The sequence below is a fragment of the Numenius arquata genome, chromosome 2 (genome assembly GCF_964106895.1).
Source record: "Numenius arquata chromosome 2, bNumArq3.hap1.1, whole genome shotgun sequence".
Lineage (NCBI taxonomy): Eukaryota > Metazoa > Chordata > Aves > Charadriiformes > Scolopacidae > Numenius > Numenius arquata.
Window position 1 is genome coordinate 129,994,875 of NC_133577.1, and position 19,088 is coordinate 130,013,962.

General features: G+C 40.4%; 1 protein-coding gene across 2 annotated transcripts in view; it reads right to left on the reverse strand.

The window, feature by feature from the left end:
- The window catches only part of CHCHD3 (coiled-coil-helix-coiled-coil-helix domain containing 3), a 186,571-nt gene that overhangs the window by 111,079 nt on the left and 56,404 nt on the right, over window positions 1-19,088 (reverse strand). For both annotated transcript variants that reach the window (XM_074144641.1, XM_074144642.1), the window contains exon 4: window positions 17,670-17,814. In XM_074144641.1, the coding sequence (XP_074000742.1) occupies window positions 17,670-17,814 (145 nt within the window). The remainder of the gene's footprint in view (window positions 1-17,669; window positions 17,815-19,088) is intronic.

A 19,088-nucleotide genomic window follows, 5' to 3' on the forward strand; every position in this document is an offset into this window, starting at 1 on the left:
CGGAAAGGGTTATCAAGCCTTGGAATGGGCTGCCCAGGGAAGCGGTTCAGGCACCATCCCTGGAGGTTTTCAAAAGACGGGCTGACATAGAGCTTAGAGACATAGTTCAGTGATGTGGGGTTTTTTTTTGTATGGTTTTCTTTTTTCTTTTTTTTATCAGAGTTAGGTTGATGGTTGGGCTAGATGATCTTAAAGGTCCCTTCCAACCTAGACGATTCTATGATTCTATTACTCACTTTTAAATGTATTTTATAATTTAACCCAGTTACATACATATAATGAGCAGGGGAATACTGGAGGAACGGGGTTTCTGTTACAGAGAAAGTCAGGAAAACTATTCTATTCATTAAAATGCTCCTAAAATGACTAGTTTATCATCTTTGCTACAGAACAGAGCAAGCTGCGCATAAATTATTTATGATGGGTAACAGTTTAATGGAGTATAAAATAGCTTTTTTTCTTCTCACTAGTAGTACAAGTTCTGATTTTTTTTTGTTGCCAGCTCCCCACTCAGCAACATCCTCTACCCATTTACATCTGTGACAGATGCAACAATTTTAAAAATCATTCTATATAACCTCTAACTTAAAGGAATTACTTATATCACCTATTTATTATTTTCTTAAAGCGCTGTCATAGCATCCTGCTGAGAACACGCAGTTGAACCGCATGAAATCCCAGTAAATAACAGGACTGTTGCCAGATCCTCCAGAAATTAAGGGAAGTCCTCGTACCAAACCATACCCACAACCTGATGCTGTAACATCAAAATCACCACCGTGGGAAAATGCACTAAGATCAACTCTTACTTCCCCCCATAGTCATAATCACTCACTCCATAATCTTGTAGAATGTGCTCCAGTCTTGAGGAACACATGGATGAGTAGAAATTTGTGGTTACCTATGGGACAAAAGGGATTTTAACACCAAATAGTTAATATCTTAAAAAACTAAAACTACAGAATGTACTATACATCACAAAGGAAAAATGAATACAGTATAAAACCACAAACTCCCACCAGTTCTTCACAAATGATTATGAAGAATAAATGTGTTCTGATACAGAATCATAGAATGGTTTGGGTGGGAAAGGACCTCAAAGACTATCCAGTTCCAAGCCCCTACCATGGGCAGGGACACCTCCCATTAGACCAGGCTGCTCAAAGCCCCGTCCAACCTGGTCTTTAACACCTCCAGGGATGGGGCGGCCACAGCTTCTCTGGGCAACCTGGGCCGGGGTCTCACCACCCTCATAATAGAAAATGTCTTCCTTTTGTCCAATCTATCCTCTTTCATTTTAAAACCATTGCTCCTTGTCCTGTCACTGAAGGCCTTGGTAAAAAGTCTCTCTCCGTCTTTCTTATAAGCCGCCTCCATGTACTGGAAGGCCAACAATAAAGTCCCCCCAGAGCCTTCTCTTTGGGCTGATCAACACCAACTCTCCATGTGGTTTCACTAGGCAAAGTTTTCTAAGAAAAAAATTAAGGACAAAGAAGACCCTTTATAGCAAAACACACATTGTGGGAATAGTTTTCACAGAATCACAGAATGCTATGGGGTTGGAAGGGACCTCTGAAGATCATCTAGTCCAACCCCCCTGCCAAAGCAGGTCCACCCAGAGCAGGTTGCACAGGAATGTGTCCAGGCGAGTTTTGAATGTCTCCAGAGAAGGAGACTCCAGATTTGGGAAGAGATTGGGAAGATTGGGAAAGATTTGGGAAACCTGTTCCAGGGCTCTGCCCCCTTCAAAGGAAAGAAGTTCCTCCTCATGTTTAGATGGAACTTCCTCTGTTCAAGTTTGTGCCCATTCCCTCTTGTCCTGTCACTGGCCACCACTGAAAAAAGACTGGCCCCATCCTCCTGACACCCACCCTTGAAGTATTTATAGGTGTTGATCAGATCCCCCCTCAGTCTTCTCCAGACTAAAAAGACCCAAGTCCCTCAGCCTCTCCTCATCAGATAGATGTTCTAGGCCCCTCATCATCTTCGTAGCCCTTTGCTGTACCCTCTCCAGCAGTTCCCTGTCCTTCTTGAACTGGGGAGCCCAGAACTGGGCTCATTATGAAATGAGTTCATTATGATTCATTTTCTAAGTTATTATCAGCATATTTTGTGTGACATGAATGGGGGTATCATTATAACATTTATGTTTTGGGTGCAAATCATCTTAATTGAGTAAGATGTTGTTGTCTTATTGGGTAGACATCTCAGCTAGAGCCCCTCAAGCCCAGACAGTCATATACAAGGAAATGGACACTTGTACTACAAGATAATCCACTTCATCATAAAGTTGACATCTGAAACAGGTCCGAATCACATCCTAAAAGTATCTATTTCTCTTCAATTATGAAGAGATCCAAGGGTGAAAAGTTCTGGCGCAGCTGATTAGACCTGTAACCAGCTGCAAATGCAGCAGAGATAAAACGCAGCTCTACTTGCCACTGAACCCTGCAGCGATACTTTGGATAAAAGCTTATAGCAAGACCGGTACACAGAAGAAAATCTAAATCCTAAGCCTTTAAGGCAGCATAGACTGGAGATTCCCCTATTTAGATTTGTTCATCCTCTGCATAATTAACCGTCACACTCTTGAAAGTAAACCTGAACTGCCAGTGAAACTTTATTTTGTGAGTAATTGTGACTGAATGCCTGTATTTTTCCTCCAATTTATTGATCAGACTTACACTGAAAGCTATCAGGAAGAGCAGTAGTTGTCCCCTTACTGTTCTGCCATCTGTACAAAAGCCTTGTGTCATCCTCTCCATAAAATAATATTACTTTCCATTCCTCCATTAGTCTGGAGAAGACTGAGAGGGGATCTGATCAATACCTATAAATACTTAAAGGGTGGGTGTCAGGAGGATGGGGCCGGTCTTTGTTCAGTGGTGCCCAGGGACAGGACAAGAGGTAACAGCCACAAACTTGAATATAAGAAGTCCCACCTAAACATGAGGAGGAACTTCTTTCCTTTGAGGGTGCCAGAGCCCTGGAACATGCTGCCCAGAGAGGTGGTGGAGTCTCCATCTCTGGAGACGTTCAAAACCCTGCCTGGACACGTTCCTGTGCAACCTGCTCTGGATGGACCTGCTTTGGCAGGGGGGTTGGACTAGATGATCTCCAGAGGTCCCTTCCAACCCCATATCATTCTGTGATTCTGGGTGATTCTAAGATTTTCCACTCTACAGAGCCTCCACAACCTGGTTGCCATTACTGAAACTTGGTGGGACTAATCCCATGCCTGAAGCGGGGCTGTTGATGGCTACCGGCTGTTCAGAAGGGACAGGTGAGGAAGATTTGTTTGCAGAGAGAGAAAAAAGGGAGAGAGAAAGAGCTGAATGTAGGAATAAAAAAAAAGAAAAGAAAAAGAAGGACATAAAACCGAAAAAAGGGGTGACTAAGAGCAGGAGGGAGCCACAGGATTTGGCAGAGGTGGAAAGAAACAGAAGACCTGAACTGGGTCATTGGGAAAAGTTTAGACAGAAACAGATGTCTAAGAAAACAATTTAAGAACAGAATTTGGGAAAGAAATAGCCACATTTAAAAAAATAAAATAATTAAACCCCAAATATGATTCCATACATAATACAGATTGGCTCAGAATTCCCAACTATCAAGGCAACTCTTTGTTTCCGGGACAACTTGTAAAGGTTACAGAAGACACAAGAAGATAAATGCCCTGCATTTCTCCAGTTGTTCACATGGAGTAACAGTAATATTTGTTTTAATATTTCACCTTAAATATCTTTCTTTTCATGGGACTTTGGAAAGATGAAAAGGAGAAGGAAGAATATTTGGTTTTTTTAAAATAGAGAAAATGACAGTCAAGTAAGCTCCATCAAAACACTAGTAACACAGCAAAATCCTGATTTCAGAAGTTATTTTATCTGGTGTTTCTTATCTGCTGAACTTCAGCCTCAACTCTGTGTTTATGCAATCTTTAAATCTAACTTATTTATCACCTTTACACTTTCTCAGGCACCAGACCGTCAGCACTCCCTGATAATTATACACAGCTTTTTCCGTTATATTCCACGTCCAACGGATGCTACGGGCCTCGAAAAGGAAACCTACCAACCCAAATGGAATACTGAGTGAAAAAGGAAATTACAGTGCTTTCAGATAAGTTAATGCTTCATATCCCATCCCTACAAAGCAAGTTCAGAGTAGAGAAATGAAGACCAACACAATCAAATGAGATCACTGGATCTGCGTACCCAACTAAAAGTCACTGGAGCCTAATCTTTCACGATACCTATGTAATTTTTTTTTTCACTCTCCAAAAGTAACTCTAACCACCTCTAGGAGATTTTACAATCTTATCACTCCTAACAGACTGACAGATTTACTTGTTGGGGCAGCCAAAAGTGTTGTCACGCACACAAAAACATAGTGTGCACTAGTAAAGCAAAATTCGAGTAGTCAAGAGTTCTCGAGTGGCGGAGCACGTGTAACTGGCAAATTTTCAAACTGGGCAATAATGACAATACAGAAATTCGTAATATTCACTCTAAAAACTATTCAAACGCTGTTCGTAAAAGTTTTTTTCAGAATCTGCTTTGTCCAATAAAATATTAATGTTGATCAGCGTTAGCACTATCAATATGTACTGCCACAGACTTCAGTTCAGTGCTGTTTAACATCTTTGTCGGAGACATGGACAGTGGGATAGAGCACACCCTCAGCAAGTTTCCTGATGACACCAAGGTGTGTGTAGTGGTCAACATGCTGAAGGGAAGGGATGCCATCCAGAGGGACCTGGACAGGCTGGAGAGGTGGGCCCATGAAGTTCCACCTCATGGTGGAGTTCAACCAAGCCAAGTGCAGGGTCCTGCACCTGGGACGTGGCAATCCCAGGCACAAATACAGATTGGGCGGAGAATGGCTGGAGAGCAGCCCTGAGGAGAAGGACTTGGGGGTCTTGGTGGATGAGAAGCTCACCATGAGCTGGCAATATGCACTGGCAGCCCAGAAAGCCAATCGCATCCTGGGCTGCATCAGCAGAAGCGTGGCCAGCAGGTCGCGAGAGGTGATTCTACCCCTCTACTCTGCGCTCGTGAGACCCCACCCGGAGCACTGTGTCCAGCTTTGGAGTCCTCAACACAGGAAGGACATGGACCTGTTGGAATGGGTCCAGCGGAGGGCCACGAAGATGATCAGAGGGATGGAGCACCTCCCCTATGAAGACAGGCTGAGAGAGTTGGCAGTGTTCAGCCTGGAGAAGAGAAGGTTTCGGGGAGACCTTACAATGGCCTTCCAGTACCTGAAGGGGGCCTACAGGGGAGATGGGGAGGAACTCTTGATCAGGGAGGGGAGCCATAGGATGAGGGGGAACAGTTTTAAACTGAAAGAGGGGAGATTTAGACTAGATACTAGAAAGAAATTCTTTGCTGTGAGGGTGGTGAGACACTGGAACAGGTTCCCCAGGGAAGTTGTGGATGCCACATCCCTGGAAGTGTTTAAGACCAGGTTGGGCAGGTTTTTGAGGAACCTGCTCTATTGGTAGGTGTCCCTGCCCAGGGCAGAGGGTTGGAACTGGATGATCTTTAATGTCTCTTCCAATTCTAAACATTCTATGATTCTTCAGGATACTTCCTTCTCATCTTCCGGTATGACAACTCCTACTCCTCAAGGCTACATGGGTCTGGTCCCCTAATATACCAGGACTGATCATAGAAAAGAAATTTAAAATAAATCAACAAAATAAGTATGTCAAGCATTTGACAGATTTTGAAAGATCCTTCCAGGGTTGTGAGTTCTCTCTGACTTCAAGACAAGCGCACACCTCTGCCACACTGACTCACACCAATCATCCGGTCACCCTCTTTTCTTGCTACAACTACTTAACTGCATTTATACTTGACGGATCTTGATCTCCAGTTTCCTACTGGTCTACTGCAGAAAGCCAATGTTCTCTTCTAGGAAGGACAGCTTCATTTTTCCATAAGCCTCCAAAACAATCGGGACTGTGGGAGTAAAATTTGCAGCAGTGGAAAACAACGCAGACTAGCAAGAAAATCTGCTTGAAATAAATGAAGGCTTGTCTTGATATCTCCTTTTTCGCCTTAAGGTCAAGTCCATGCATATAAAAACTTAAAATTATTTTTTAAGACATGCCAAACCACAAAAGAAAGCAATAGGCACTATTTTTCTGCTGTACAATAGCTCACTTGCAGGTAGCATGTTCAAAGAATCATTTTCTCAAGTTCCATATCTTCTTCCAACATCATTATTTTCAAAAGAAATAACTATGATTATTTTTTTCCCCACTCTTCAAACAGGCAGATAAAAGTGAGAAGGAAAATTAAAATATTACATGAGTTACTACAACGTAAAACAAAGATCCAACTAACCTACTTATCTCAGTACTTCTTAGAAGGTCTCCCATTACTAAGGCAGAAACAACACCCACTCATTATCCTGCCTTCCGTCGTCCCTCTTGCCTACCTTCAGAAGCATTAAAAGAAAAGCTGATAGATATTCTACAGAAGTATTTTTTCTCTTGCAGCAAAACAGCTGATACATTGAGCCATGGCTGTGAGTTTGCTGTCATGGACTTGAATATTTGGTAGCCCTTCAGCTCTGTTACCCGCTAGATAATGATTCGGCTATGGCTGTTGCATACAGTCATTCTCTTCCCTCCGAGTTTTTTCAAAGTCACCCAACAAAATGGTGCAGAAGGCTCTTCGTTGGGTTATTCCCAGGCTTAAACACAGACTCGTGGTCACAACTGGACTTTGAAAGTCAACCTGTACTTACCTCCTTCAATAGTTTCCAACTCATGCTCACACTCTCCAACATTACACTTGGCCAACAACATTCACCTACACCTAAAACTCCTTTTTCAAGGTGATGGCTTTTTTTTCCTTTCTGAATGCTAAATGCCCTCGTAGAAAGTATTTTGAAATGCAACCATTAAAGGTATGCTAATGACTATGAATTGTGACAGCTGCTGCGGAAACAAGCCTGTTGGCTCCGGCACAGCACCATTAACTATCCATCATAAACTACTCTGGACTTGCTCATTTATTACCTCTGCAGAGCCCAAGGGGGGAAAAGAGGGAACAGCAAGAGTTTCTTTCTCTGAGGCAAAATCATAAGCCACTTACTTATCCTAATGTTATGATCCCCACTGTTTATCTGCATGATAATTAGGAAAATGAGAAGTAATGGATTTTTATTTATATATTTATTTACAAACGTGTTTTGAATTCAACCATCTACGAAAAAAGACAATGCAGTATCTTACCACGCGAACAGACAGCTGGATCTTCCAAGCTCACAACTAAACTACAAGTATCAGCCATATTAACAGAGAAGTGATGTGACAGGCAAGTATTATCATCTTCTTGTGCCACGGCTTCCCAAAAATGAAGGTTGACAAACTTCTCCCATATCTTTCCTATGATAATTTTTTAAGGAGCAGACTTGACAGCTGAAACTAGTTTCTGCTTTCAAAATTCATTCTAAAGAAAAAAATATGAAGTTGTAGACTACGTGCTGAAATCAGTGTAGTTCGAAGTGAGAAGTATCTCCTGAAAAGAAAATGGCTTCACTTGAATTCTCTGCATTACTTGTATAAATCAAAATTTGGTGGTTTTTTATTTATTTGGAGCAGCACAGTCACACATGTCAGATTCCCCAAATACACAACCTCAGAGAAAGAGAGACTGGCACACACACCCCATCGTACATACAGAGGCTATCATCACTGCATGTCATAAAATCGTAGAATGGTTTTGGTTGGAAGCGACCTTAAAGATCATCCAGTTCCAACCCCCCTGCCATGGGCAGGGACACCTCCCACCAGACCAGGTTGCTCAAACCCCATCTAACCTGGCCTTAAAACCCCTCCAGGGATTGGGCAGCCACAGCTTCTCTGGGCAACCTGGGCCAGTGCCTCACCACCCTCACAGCAAAGTTCTTCCTCGGATCTCATCTAAATCTCCCCTCTTCCAGTTTAAAACCATTCCCCCTCATCCTATGGCTCCCCTCCCTGATCCAGAGTCCCTCCCCAGCTTTCCTGAAGCCCCCCTCTTTAGGGACTGGAAAGGGCTCTGAGGTCTCCCCGGAGCCTTCTCTTCTCCAGGCTGAACCCCCCCAACTCTCTCAGCCTGTCCTCACAGCATAAGCATGTCTTGGAAGGAGACTGAATTTCCAGCTACAAACTCCACTGCACTTTGCACGACAGAGATAACACGCTGTGCTATTGCGAACAGAGAAATTAAATGGCCCTCAGTCTTCAGAGGATTGTACTATCAAAAGAATAATTTTTATTACCAGAATAAAATGGTATATGAACATTCCCAGTTGATCAACCCTTATACTTTAAACTCTTCCCTCCTTTAAGAAAAAGGAGGCAGAACTGGTTTTTCCTCCATGCACATACTGGCACACCTACCACAGAACAGATCAGACACGTAATACATCACAGGACTGAAAAAATTTCTTAACATCTATATTAAAAAAAAACAAACTCCACAGACTTATCCATGACCTTCCATTTTCATAGAATCATAGAATGGTTAAGATTGGAAGGGACCTTAAAGACCACTGAGTTCCAACCCCTCTGCCATGGGCAGGGACACCTCCCACTAGACCAGGTTGCTCAAAGCCCCATCCAGCCTGGCCTTGAACCCCTCCAGGGATGGGGCAGCCACAGCTTCTCTGGGCAACCTGGGCCAGTGTCTCACCACCATTTCTTCCTAATATCTAATCTAAACCTACCCTATTCCAGTTTAAAACCATAACCCCTTGTCCTATCACTACATTTTCTTTCCTCACCCTCTCTCCAAAATACCCTTCTAAAACCGGGTTTGTATATACCTGCTTTAGATACATTGGCACCTTCTGCTACAACATTCAAGTATCTCAAAATATTCCAGACATCTAGTGGGACCCTGATAGGAGAAGATATGGAAACTTAAAATTACATCAAAATTTGAGATTTTTTTTTATTTTTTTTTTTTTAATTTGTCACCTCTCTCCTTTTTTCCCACAACACCATTCCCTATCAGTAGGCCTTTTCTAGAATTCAGATTATCATCAACTCTACCAGGGTAAGTATTAGCCTACTTCAAGTGCCTTAAACCATCCAGCGTATCTTGGGACCCGTTAGTGAAGCTATGGCAACAATTATGAGAACGCTAATAGTAATTGTACAAGATGGCACATTTTGATCACTTTTCATTCTAACTTGTGATACACAATTCTCAAGAACTGTTCTCTTTAGCGGAGGTTAAGTCATTTCTTCCTGAAGAAGACCATTACGCCATCCACTATGTTGTTGTAGGGTCTTTGCTAAGCAAATACGGTAACTAAGACTAGAAGCTGATGGACAAGGAGAGGCAACTGAACTTTTCAATCTTAAAAACTGTATTTCAACTAGAGGGAGGAAAAAACAGGCACAGAACAGTATTTCACAGTCACCACTTAGTCCTCCTATAGAGACACTGAAGTTTCACTACTTCAGTAACTCATAGCAGAAACACAAGTCACCCAATATTATACTAATAAATGAAGAATATGTCAAAGTGCACAAAGAGCAGGAAAAGTATTAAAAAAGAAAACCTATAACAATGTCTCAGTCATCGCTTATGTTTGTGTTTTGGTTAAAGAAGGATATGACATCATTGTTGCAAATGCTGATAATGTAGATGGTTCTTTCACTCGCTTCGGCCTTACCGACATTAAAGTCAAAGTGCTTTCTTGTTTGTTTGAAGATATTTAACAGAGCTTTCCTAAACTATATTTTCTCTCTCTCCCTCATACAAACACAGCACCAGACTTAAGTTTCCAGAAACGGATAAGGAAAAATACTCTGTTGACATTTCCCTGGTAGTATGAAGGCTGGAAGGTCACTTCCATGCTTTATAGCACCTAAGGCAGAGGAAACCAGTACAGGTTTCCTAATTAATTCCCTAATTAATAGTACTACAAAATAAGCATGCAATGGAAGAAAAGACATAAAAAAAAAAAGCTTTTGTCCTTATACTCAATAAGATAATTATCTAAATCAGAAAGAGATGTAAAGTTGAGTGGCAGTGGGACTCCTGAATGCAAAAGAGCTTCAAGTAGGACACCAAAGATGAAAATGGACACCCACATTATCAAGTTCCCCAAGAACAACAAGTGTCATCCCAAATGAAACAATGTAAATGTAATTAACTATTTACCTACCAGCGTCTCACCCTTAATTACCCTCAGTTTTAAAACCCAACATTGGGCATAATTGTGAATATGAAAGTTGGTGGGGCTTAAGTCTATTCCTCTCCTTAATCACAAGGAAATTGAAGATTTCTTCCTCCTCTCCTCCTCCCTCCACTCTCCCCATTCCCAAGAAATACTATCACCACAAAACTGCCCGGAAAACAGAGACAACATGTCTCCCAGGGGTAAGAAATTTTCCATTATTCCAAGATTTCTGAGACGTCAGAAGCACAAATCCCACTCACTGCTCAACAGGCTCTGTCAATAGGACTCAGTATCCAGATTCTCAACCGCTCTCAATAAAAGGTGAGGCATACAAAATTAAGGGGAGTTAAAGAAAAATAAAAGGGTTGTCTACAAAATAAAACTACCTAATTTATCCATAGGTGGCTAGATCCTTTCCAAACTGCCCTCTTTCAATGGCTTGGTCCCCTTCTTTCAGCTGGTGTTCCTACCGAAAATATCCACGTTACAGAGTGAAGAGTCCTCAGATAAGTTAAAGTTATCATGAAATAAGGACTTTCATTAATTGTTCAGGTGGTTGTTAGTAAAACAAATTGCTCTTAATTTCCACCCTTCTTTCTCCCCAAACAACCCTTCTTCTTGTAAGTCTTCTAATTCAACCCAAAGGAAGAAAGATAACTGGAGTCCTCTAAAGGGACTATTTGCCAAGCCAAAATTAACCAAACCTGAGAGTAAACAAATATTAAATGAAAATCAGAACAAGAGTCTCAAGACCCAGCAAACTGTGTTGTTGCAATGGAGGAGACTGCCCATGTTATGTTTCAAGGCTTCTGTCGAACGAACATATTTTAACCCATCGCGTGTATTTGTACCGCGTCATGTAGAAGGACAACTCTTGACAATCCTTCAATTTGGTTTTTGTTGTGTCATACAACGGGCAGGGTGTACATGCTCCAAAGGTCCAGAAATAATCAAAAGGAGCCTGGATCAGAATATTTACATACAAGTACTGTGTTCCAAACTTCAAGAGAACATTATTTAAAACATTCTTTTTGTGATATCTTGAGGGCAGAAAGGGGTCTTCTCTCTGGAAGAAGGGAAGGTATATGTAAAAAGGATTAATACGCTTACTTTTTGCCCATGCGTGACAAGGAATGATGATATTCATTTGAAAAGATAGCATGGCAATTTCGTTAGCCATTCGATAAAAAGGGAGTAGCAAGAACAAATTGGTTAATGAATGAGGGAGGAGAGAGGAGAGTATTATGCGGTGAATCTATAAAAATGAACTCAATTTGAATTCAACCGAAAGAACAAATTGATGGAGCATCAGGCTTTGTAAAGCACTAGATCTTCATCTGGATGGTGAGATAACACAGCGATTAATTTTGCTTCTGTCAAATATCTTGGGTTTTGCCATATAAGAATTAAAAAAAAAAAAAAAAAAAAGAGATGCTTTTAAATGCTGTTTGACTATCAAAACACATTCCTCTCACCTTTCAAAAAGAAATATTTAAAGAGAATAAATGCTCATTGTATGTACCTTACTTGCCTTCAGAATTTTCTATTTTTACTGCATTTTTCTTATCTGTGAAACTTTGACTTTTTCTAAAAAAAAAAAACAATTAACAATTACATCGAAAAATTAAAATAAAAAAAAAAAGTCTATAACATGTTGCCAAGCGAAAAACTGAAGGAAGGAGAAAGATATTTGTATTGTTCCATTGAAACAACTATTTTATATGTGAGAACGGACATTGCAAAGGGACAGAAGGGAGGTACAGGTAAGCGACTCCTCATTCTAGTTCACGGTTTCAGGGATGAAATAAAACATTTGTTTAACAGTTCACGTGACAGAGATCGTACCGGGATTACAACCTACAGCACAAAGAGAACTATCACCCACAGGCTATTTTAAATGGTTTTTACTGTTTAACTCTATCAAGCGGGGGAAAAATTGTTCACTCTTATTAATAAAGTAATTTTAGACATTCAAATGGGTCTTTACCATTTCTTCCCAGCACATATATTTGTCCAGATAAGAAAACCATTCATAATTCGCAAATATTTGGTAGGAAGTCCCATTTCTTGCATTGCTGGAAAAAAAACATTATTGATCTCTATTTGCACAGAAACAGCTTCTTTTTCTTACCGTAGAGTTTCACATCATCTATTTAACATCCCAGAAAAGGAAGAAAGACAGATTCCTACCCCAAAACAGTGGAAATGCCAGAGAGGGAAGGAGAGAGAGTCAGTGAGAGAAGAAACGTGTGTCAGGAGAGACATAAGCCATAACCACGATATTGTGTTTATTCAAACGAAGATGAACACGTACAGTGCAATGGAGTTGAGTATTTTCAAAACGTAAATTCCTTCTTTATTGTATCCCGCTTCCTTCTCTAAAAAGCAACCAAACCCCTCTCCCCGAAACAAAACCAAACAAAGCCAAGATTGATCGCGTCCTCAATACCCAAAATTAACTTCTTCCTCCGTTCTTGTCTTTCACCCCGTCTTCTACAACATGAACAAAGCCAAACGGATTATTTTTGCCCATCACAAAGCACTAATGCAAAAAGACCGTTTGCTACCACAAAATTGCTCTTTCAAAATAGCAGTAACAACAATGCACGGCAAAAAAAGAACCACGTACATATAAGAAAGAGATCTTATGGACAAATCTCCTAAAAATCTCTAGTTTCAAGGAGATTTCAAGAGAAATGTCTACTTTCTAAACGATAAAACTGAAGAACACGAGACAAAACCCCTGTCGCTAGATTTCATCTTGTACCATGTGGTTTCCAAAGCTTAAGTCTACTTTTCAAATATGAGTCTTCACTATTTTTACTATCATAAATTGTAAATTATAGTCACCAATCATACTGTACTTTTCAGAAACAGCTTGGCCTTCCCTCCGGTAAGCAATCATGTTTTGCCTCAGGCTATGTAGTTTACCTCAAATTATTTCAGAATCATCTAAAAAGATTCATTTTTCTATTAAAATGATGAATGGGGTAAATGAGGTATGTAATAAATACCGCAGGTTTGTAAACAGACTTCTTTTCTCTTGAGAACTAATGCCTTAACTCATTTAGTAATTCTTCCCCCCGGTATTTTCTAGTGAAGTCATCCTTAAAATACAGTTAGAGCAAGACCGTTTGGAAAGAGCAGGAAGGGTCAGAATATAATCTGCTTATGGAAAATAGGGGACCTCCTCTTGACAAAGCTAATGAATTGAGGACAGGAAAAATAAATGCAACGCTGAAGCAAAGGTCATTTTTAGCACAAGGAGGTAGCGACGAGGAGCAGCCACCCAAGGATGACAGGGAAAACATCTAAGGAGTTGAGACACAGAAGAGCGAAACGCTCTTTTTTAACGATACGTATTCAATTACGGCAATAGGTCCAATTCGCTCCGAACGTAACTCAACACACTTCAGCTCGAATATAACGAGGAAAAGTATTTTGTCTATTGATTTCAGCGCTCAGAAAAGTAAAAGAAGAATTATACATCTCAAATATGATTTAGCTAGGAAAAAATATCCAATAATCTGATTAGCCCATTCACCCAAGGTGCAAAAAAGTGCTTTTTAATATAAGGATACTTCTAGCAAATTGATTTTTTGAACACAGAATTTATCAATAGGCCTTTTTGTGTAGAAAATAATTTACAAAACTAAAAAATACCTCAGCAACAACAGATTTCATTCTCTAACAGGTACCTCAATGAAAGCCTGAAACAATACATGGGAAAATATATATAATTATATTAGTATGGATACAGATTTCTAATGATAGCAATAATCAAATTTTAATGTTATGGTTACAGCAAATGAACAGAACAATATTTCTGTGCCTCTTCAAAGGGAAATGAGACTTTAATGTCATTGGCAGCTCAATAAAACCATTTTCTAACATATAGGGTCTTAATGACAGCTCGTTTCAGTCCAGACAGTGAAGAAAATACGTTAACAGTAAACTCCAGGTCATTATAAGGAGATGGAAATACAACAGGTCCTCTGCACTTTGGATAACTATTGATTTTTTTACTCCATATTCTCTACATCTTACCCTGACTCACATAATGACTCAAGTGATGGAACGTCAATAAGCTATTTATGGCAAAGCTACCACATTTAAAGCCACTCAACAAGACTATGCCCAACTCAACTAACCACAATTTTTGGATGTGCAGCCAAGATCTCCAATAATAAACCCTGCAAAGGAGGACAGGTCTGCTGCCTACGTGAGTAAAACATAATATAAGTATTCTTGGAGTGCTCAGAAGTACGGGGCCTTCAACTGCACCGGTCTTTGCTAAAGAGGACCGCACAGGTACTCATAGAATGACAGAATGGTTAGAGTTGGAAGGGACCTTAAAGACCAGTGAGTTCCAAACACCTGCCCTGGGCAGGGACACCTCCCACCAGACCAGGTTGCTCAAAGCCATGTCCAGCCTGGCCTTGAACCCCTCCAGGGATGGGGCAGCCACAGCTTCTCTGGGAAACCTGGGCCAGTGTCTCTCCACCCTCACAGGAAAGAATTTCTTTCTAGTATCTACTCTAAATCTCCCCTCTTTCAGTTTAAAACCATTCCCCCTTGTCCTATCGCTACAATCCCTGATCAAGAGTCCCTCCCCATTTCTCCTATAAGCCCCCTTTAGGGACTGGAAGGCCATTATAAGGTCTCCTTGGAGTCTTCTCCAGGCTGAACCCCCCCAACTCTCTCAGCCTGTCCTCACAGGAGAAGTGCTCCAGCCCTCGGATCATTTTCGTGGCCCTCCGCTGGACCCATTCCAACAGGTCCATGTCCTTCCTGTGTTGAGGACTCCAAAGCTGGGCACAGTGCTCCAGGTAAAAATTCTTTATGGCTAGACTGAAATAACAGACTTAATTTATTATGAAGTCCTCCTTCAAGAAGGATGGGCAGAAAAGAATATATACACATGCTAAAGAAGGGCAATGAAGCTGGTGAGGGGTCTGGAGAATAAGTCTTATGAGGAAACGCTGAGGGAGCTGGGGGTGTTCAGCCTAGAGAAGAGGAGGCTGAGGAGGAGGCTGAGGGGAGACCTTCTCGCTCTCTACAACTCCCTGAAAGGAGGGTGTAGCCAGGGGGGGTAGGTCTCTTCTCCCAAGGAACAGGCCATAGGACAAGAGGAAATGGCCTGAAGTTGCACCAGGGTAAATTTAGGATGGATATTAGGAAAAATTTCTTCACTGAAAGGGTTATCAAGCATTGGAATGGGCTGCCCAGGGAAGCGGTTGAGGCACCATCCCTGGAGATATTCAAAAGACGAGTTGACATGGTGCTCGGGAATATGGTTTATTGTTGGTGGTGGGGTTTTTTGGGGGTTTTTTTTGGTGTTGTTTGGTTTTTTTTAAGGTTGGACTAGATGATCTTAAAGGTCCCTTCCAACCTAGGCGATTCTGTGATTCTGTAAAGGTATGGAAGAAAGAAAGTTCTCAAGTACGACTTGAAGCACACGGTGCACTTTGTCCCTCAGTGAAAACACTCAGAGATACTTTGCAAATGTCATGTCTCAAAACCGGCTCTAAGTAAAGCTAAAGGTAAAAAAACACTCTCTCTGGTGGCAAGGCCAGTTCAAGAAGTTTACGTTTTCTTCCCCCAACAACTTGCCCTCCATACACAGTTTGCGATCTCCTCAATTCAGCTGTTTTTGTAGTCAAGCTATAAAGCAGATCGTGGGCACGTCTGCATTGGAAAAAGAGCTCCAGGACGGATTTGTAATGCGTGTGCTTCAGTCCACAACATCCGCACTGACACGACACAACAGGAGGTGAACTGCAGTGCAGAAAAAGAGGGACCTTTCAGATCACTGAGTCTAACCATCCACCTAACACTGAGAAAAACCATCACTAACCCATATCCCTCAGCACCACGTCTGCCCGGCTTTTAAATCCTTCCAGGGATGGTGACTCCACCACTGCCCTGGGCGGCCTGTTCCAGTGCTATTCTAGAGTAAGCAATATTAACAATAAAATTGACGTAATGACTGAAAAAAACAGTTTGATATCCATAACAGGAAATCTCTCAAGCATTTGGCTGATGAGAAAGGCATCACGTGCTTCTCGAAAGCACAGTGCTACCTACAGTAGTAAGTGAAAGACGCAAACCCCCTGGTAATTATGCAAATAATATTCCCCATTATAAATCTTCAGCTTCTCATTAGGTTGAGGCCACAGCACCCTTATCCCTCCTGCACAATATTAAGAATCCAAGGGTTTAAGGCATAAGGCAAAGGTTGTACCTTGGTCATAATTCCTCTCCATTTTCTTTTGTTACCAAATACTTTAAAACAACAAAATATTAAACATTTGTTTACCACGCTGTAATTATTCTTCAACAATTACCATGGAGGTGAAAAAGCATTGGGAAACATCTGCAAAAGTTATTAATACTCAGGTGTAAGTGAAATTTGGTTTTAAATTGTGATTTGGAAAAATAACACGGGCACGAGATTTTTTTTACTTAAGCAACATAAATAAAGCTATTGCTTATTGAATTGATTGGTTTATGACGTTACCAGCCAATAAACCTTAGAAAGCTTTGATTTTGTTTCAGGTACAGAGGGCCAAACAAATATTTATATAGATGCTGCCATAAATAATCCCATTAATTTTGACAGGAATGCTCAAGTAAGCGTTTTAAACTTTTTTTCTTAAAAATACCAATTTGTTTACTCTTTATACTCAAGTCATTTGAAAAACAGGCATATTGGTACCTCAGAGAATAAAGATTATTGTTTTAAAGAAGAGTCAATACAGACTCGATATAGGAAACAACCGCTATATATAAGAAGTTATAAATCTGCCAGACTTTTGAAATGGACTGAAATACATAATGTCAGTTTTCAGAGGAAAACAGCCAGATGTATTTCACAACTTCCCTGTCAGGAAGGTTTTATACAGCAGCCCTCATGAAATATGATTCTTTGATACAGAATTTTCCACTCAGCTGGTTCCAAGGTTTGAGACAATCATCAAAAGTCAGACTTTTTGTTGTTGTTTTCTAGCACATAAAAGACTTCAAAACCAGTACTTTTTGAATTCTTATTGTTAGCCAGATTTCTAGCCCAGAAATATTATGGAATTCCTTTAAATATGAAGTAATTAATTTCTAGAAAAGTCCTCCTGTATTCTGTAACTTCTTATTAGAGAATAACCAAATTTAGGAAATAGACCTAAACTATCATATTACCCTTCCAGCCTCTGAAAAAAAGATATTTAATATTATACACAGACAATAATACACATTATATTTGCAGCCTTCAGAAAGGTCAGGCTCCTTCTAATCAGCTATTCTTAAGACAGGGATATTTGACCCCAAAAAAAGAAACACAATAAAATTACGTACTATTAACTAGTTATAAAGAAAAAAAAAAAAAAACAAATAACAAGAAGAGATGTGCTTTCCTCTTCTACCAATAGTTTGAAATGTGCTGAAGAAAACTCTGAGCTGTTTATAAAAGTTTCTGAACTTACAAAACGCTGTGCCTTCTGCCGCTCCTCTTCCGTCGCCGCTCTCTCGCGAAGAATGGCTCGAGTCAAATGTTCATTAGAAGAAATCCTTTCTCGTTCCAGAAGTCTGCCAAACTCGTCCCGCACGTACATCTGTTCTTGTTTCAATCTGCAGAGAGCGGAAGGAAATTTAGAGCAAAGGTACGTTTTCCAAACGTAGTTTAAGAGGACGTAGGAACACTCACTGTAATACGTTATTATCTGCTTCTTAAAACACCTAATTATGAATATTCGTTACAAATTCCAGAATTTTATTTCAGATTGAAGTGTCAAAATCAGAACACAAAAGCCTTAGTATCACTAATCATTGAATCATACAAAATACAACTAATTCAAGAGCCTTATATACAACTAATTCAAAAGCTTTATGAAAATATATCAAAAATATAACACGAATAAGGAAAGGATTCTGTTTGTTGGTTGTTTAGTTTTGTTCTGTTTTTAAGGAACCCTTTTTCCAGGAAAATCCTTCTCCCCACCAGCCGGTGAGGCACCCAATTTCCAGCTAAAAGCTCCATCTTTTCTGCAATAGGATAATGCTTCTTTATCACTGGACATACCATAAAGCTAAATACTGCATCTATTTACCAAGCTGCAAAAAGATCGAACAACCATAATAAACCATTCCCAGCCATTTGAGAGGGTGAGATGAAAAGAGCTATTGAACTCGTTGCAACAGAGTTAATAAAGGCAACTCCAGTCCTAGAAAATTCGCAACGTTTACATGTCACCAACCAGAAACGTATTTGAAGTCTTGACTATAGTACTTGATTGAAACCCCCCCGTATCTCATCCTCATGAAAATACACAGATATAAATTGTTTAGCGAATCAAACTGATCTGTTGCGTGTGTGTTGTGACACTGAGCCCAGAGTCGGCATTAGGGGAACTCAGAACAGTAATGGCAGCATCAACCACTGGTTTTCAAATAGATTTTCGAAAGAGTGATGCAGAGAGGAAGCTTAAGTATTCTCAGTGCATTTATACGTTGTCAAGGGAGCTTCGGAGAACAAATCATAATGAGTAGGGTCACTTTGTAAAAGGTAGTAGCATTACGGTACATTAGATTCTTCCCCAGGGAATATATTTAAGTGAGGTGGGGAGGAAAAAAAAAAAAGAGACAATTACAAGATGTATTACTTCTGCGCTCAGGCACAACCCTCTGAAACGCAGCAACCAACTGGGAATCTTTATAAAAAGTTTATTAAGCACCATCTTCAATTACTCTAGAAAAAAAAAAAAAAAATCAGATAATGCAGACATGGACCAAATTCCATTAAGTGATTTCCCAAGGTCCCCCAAATTATTCCAGCAGCATTGATATAACAAATCCTTCACACAATCGATGGCGCAGTCAAAACACGTTGGTTGTCTTTTGGATTG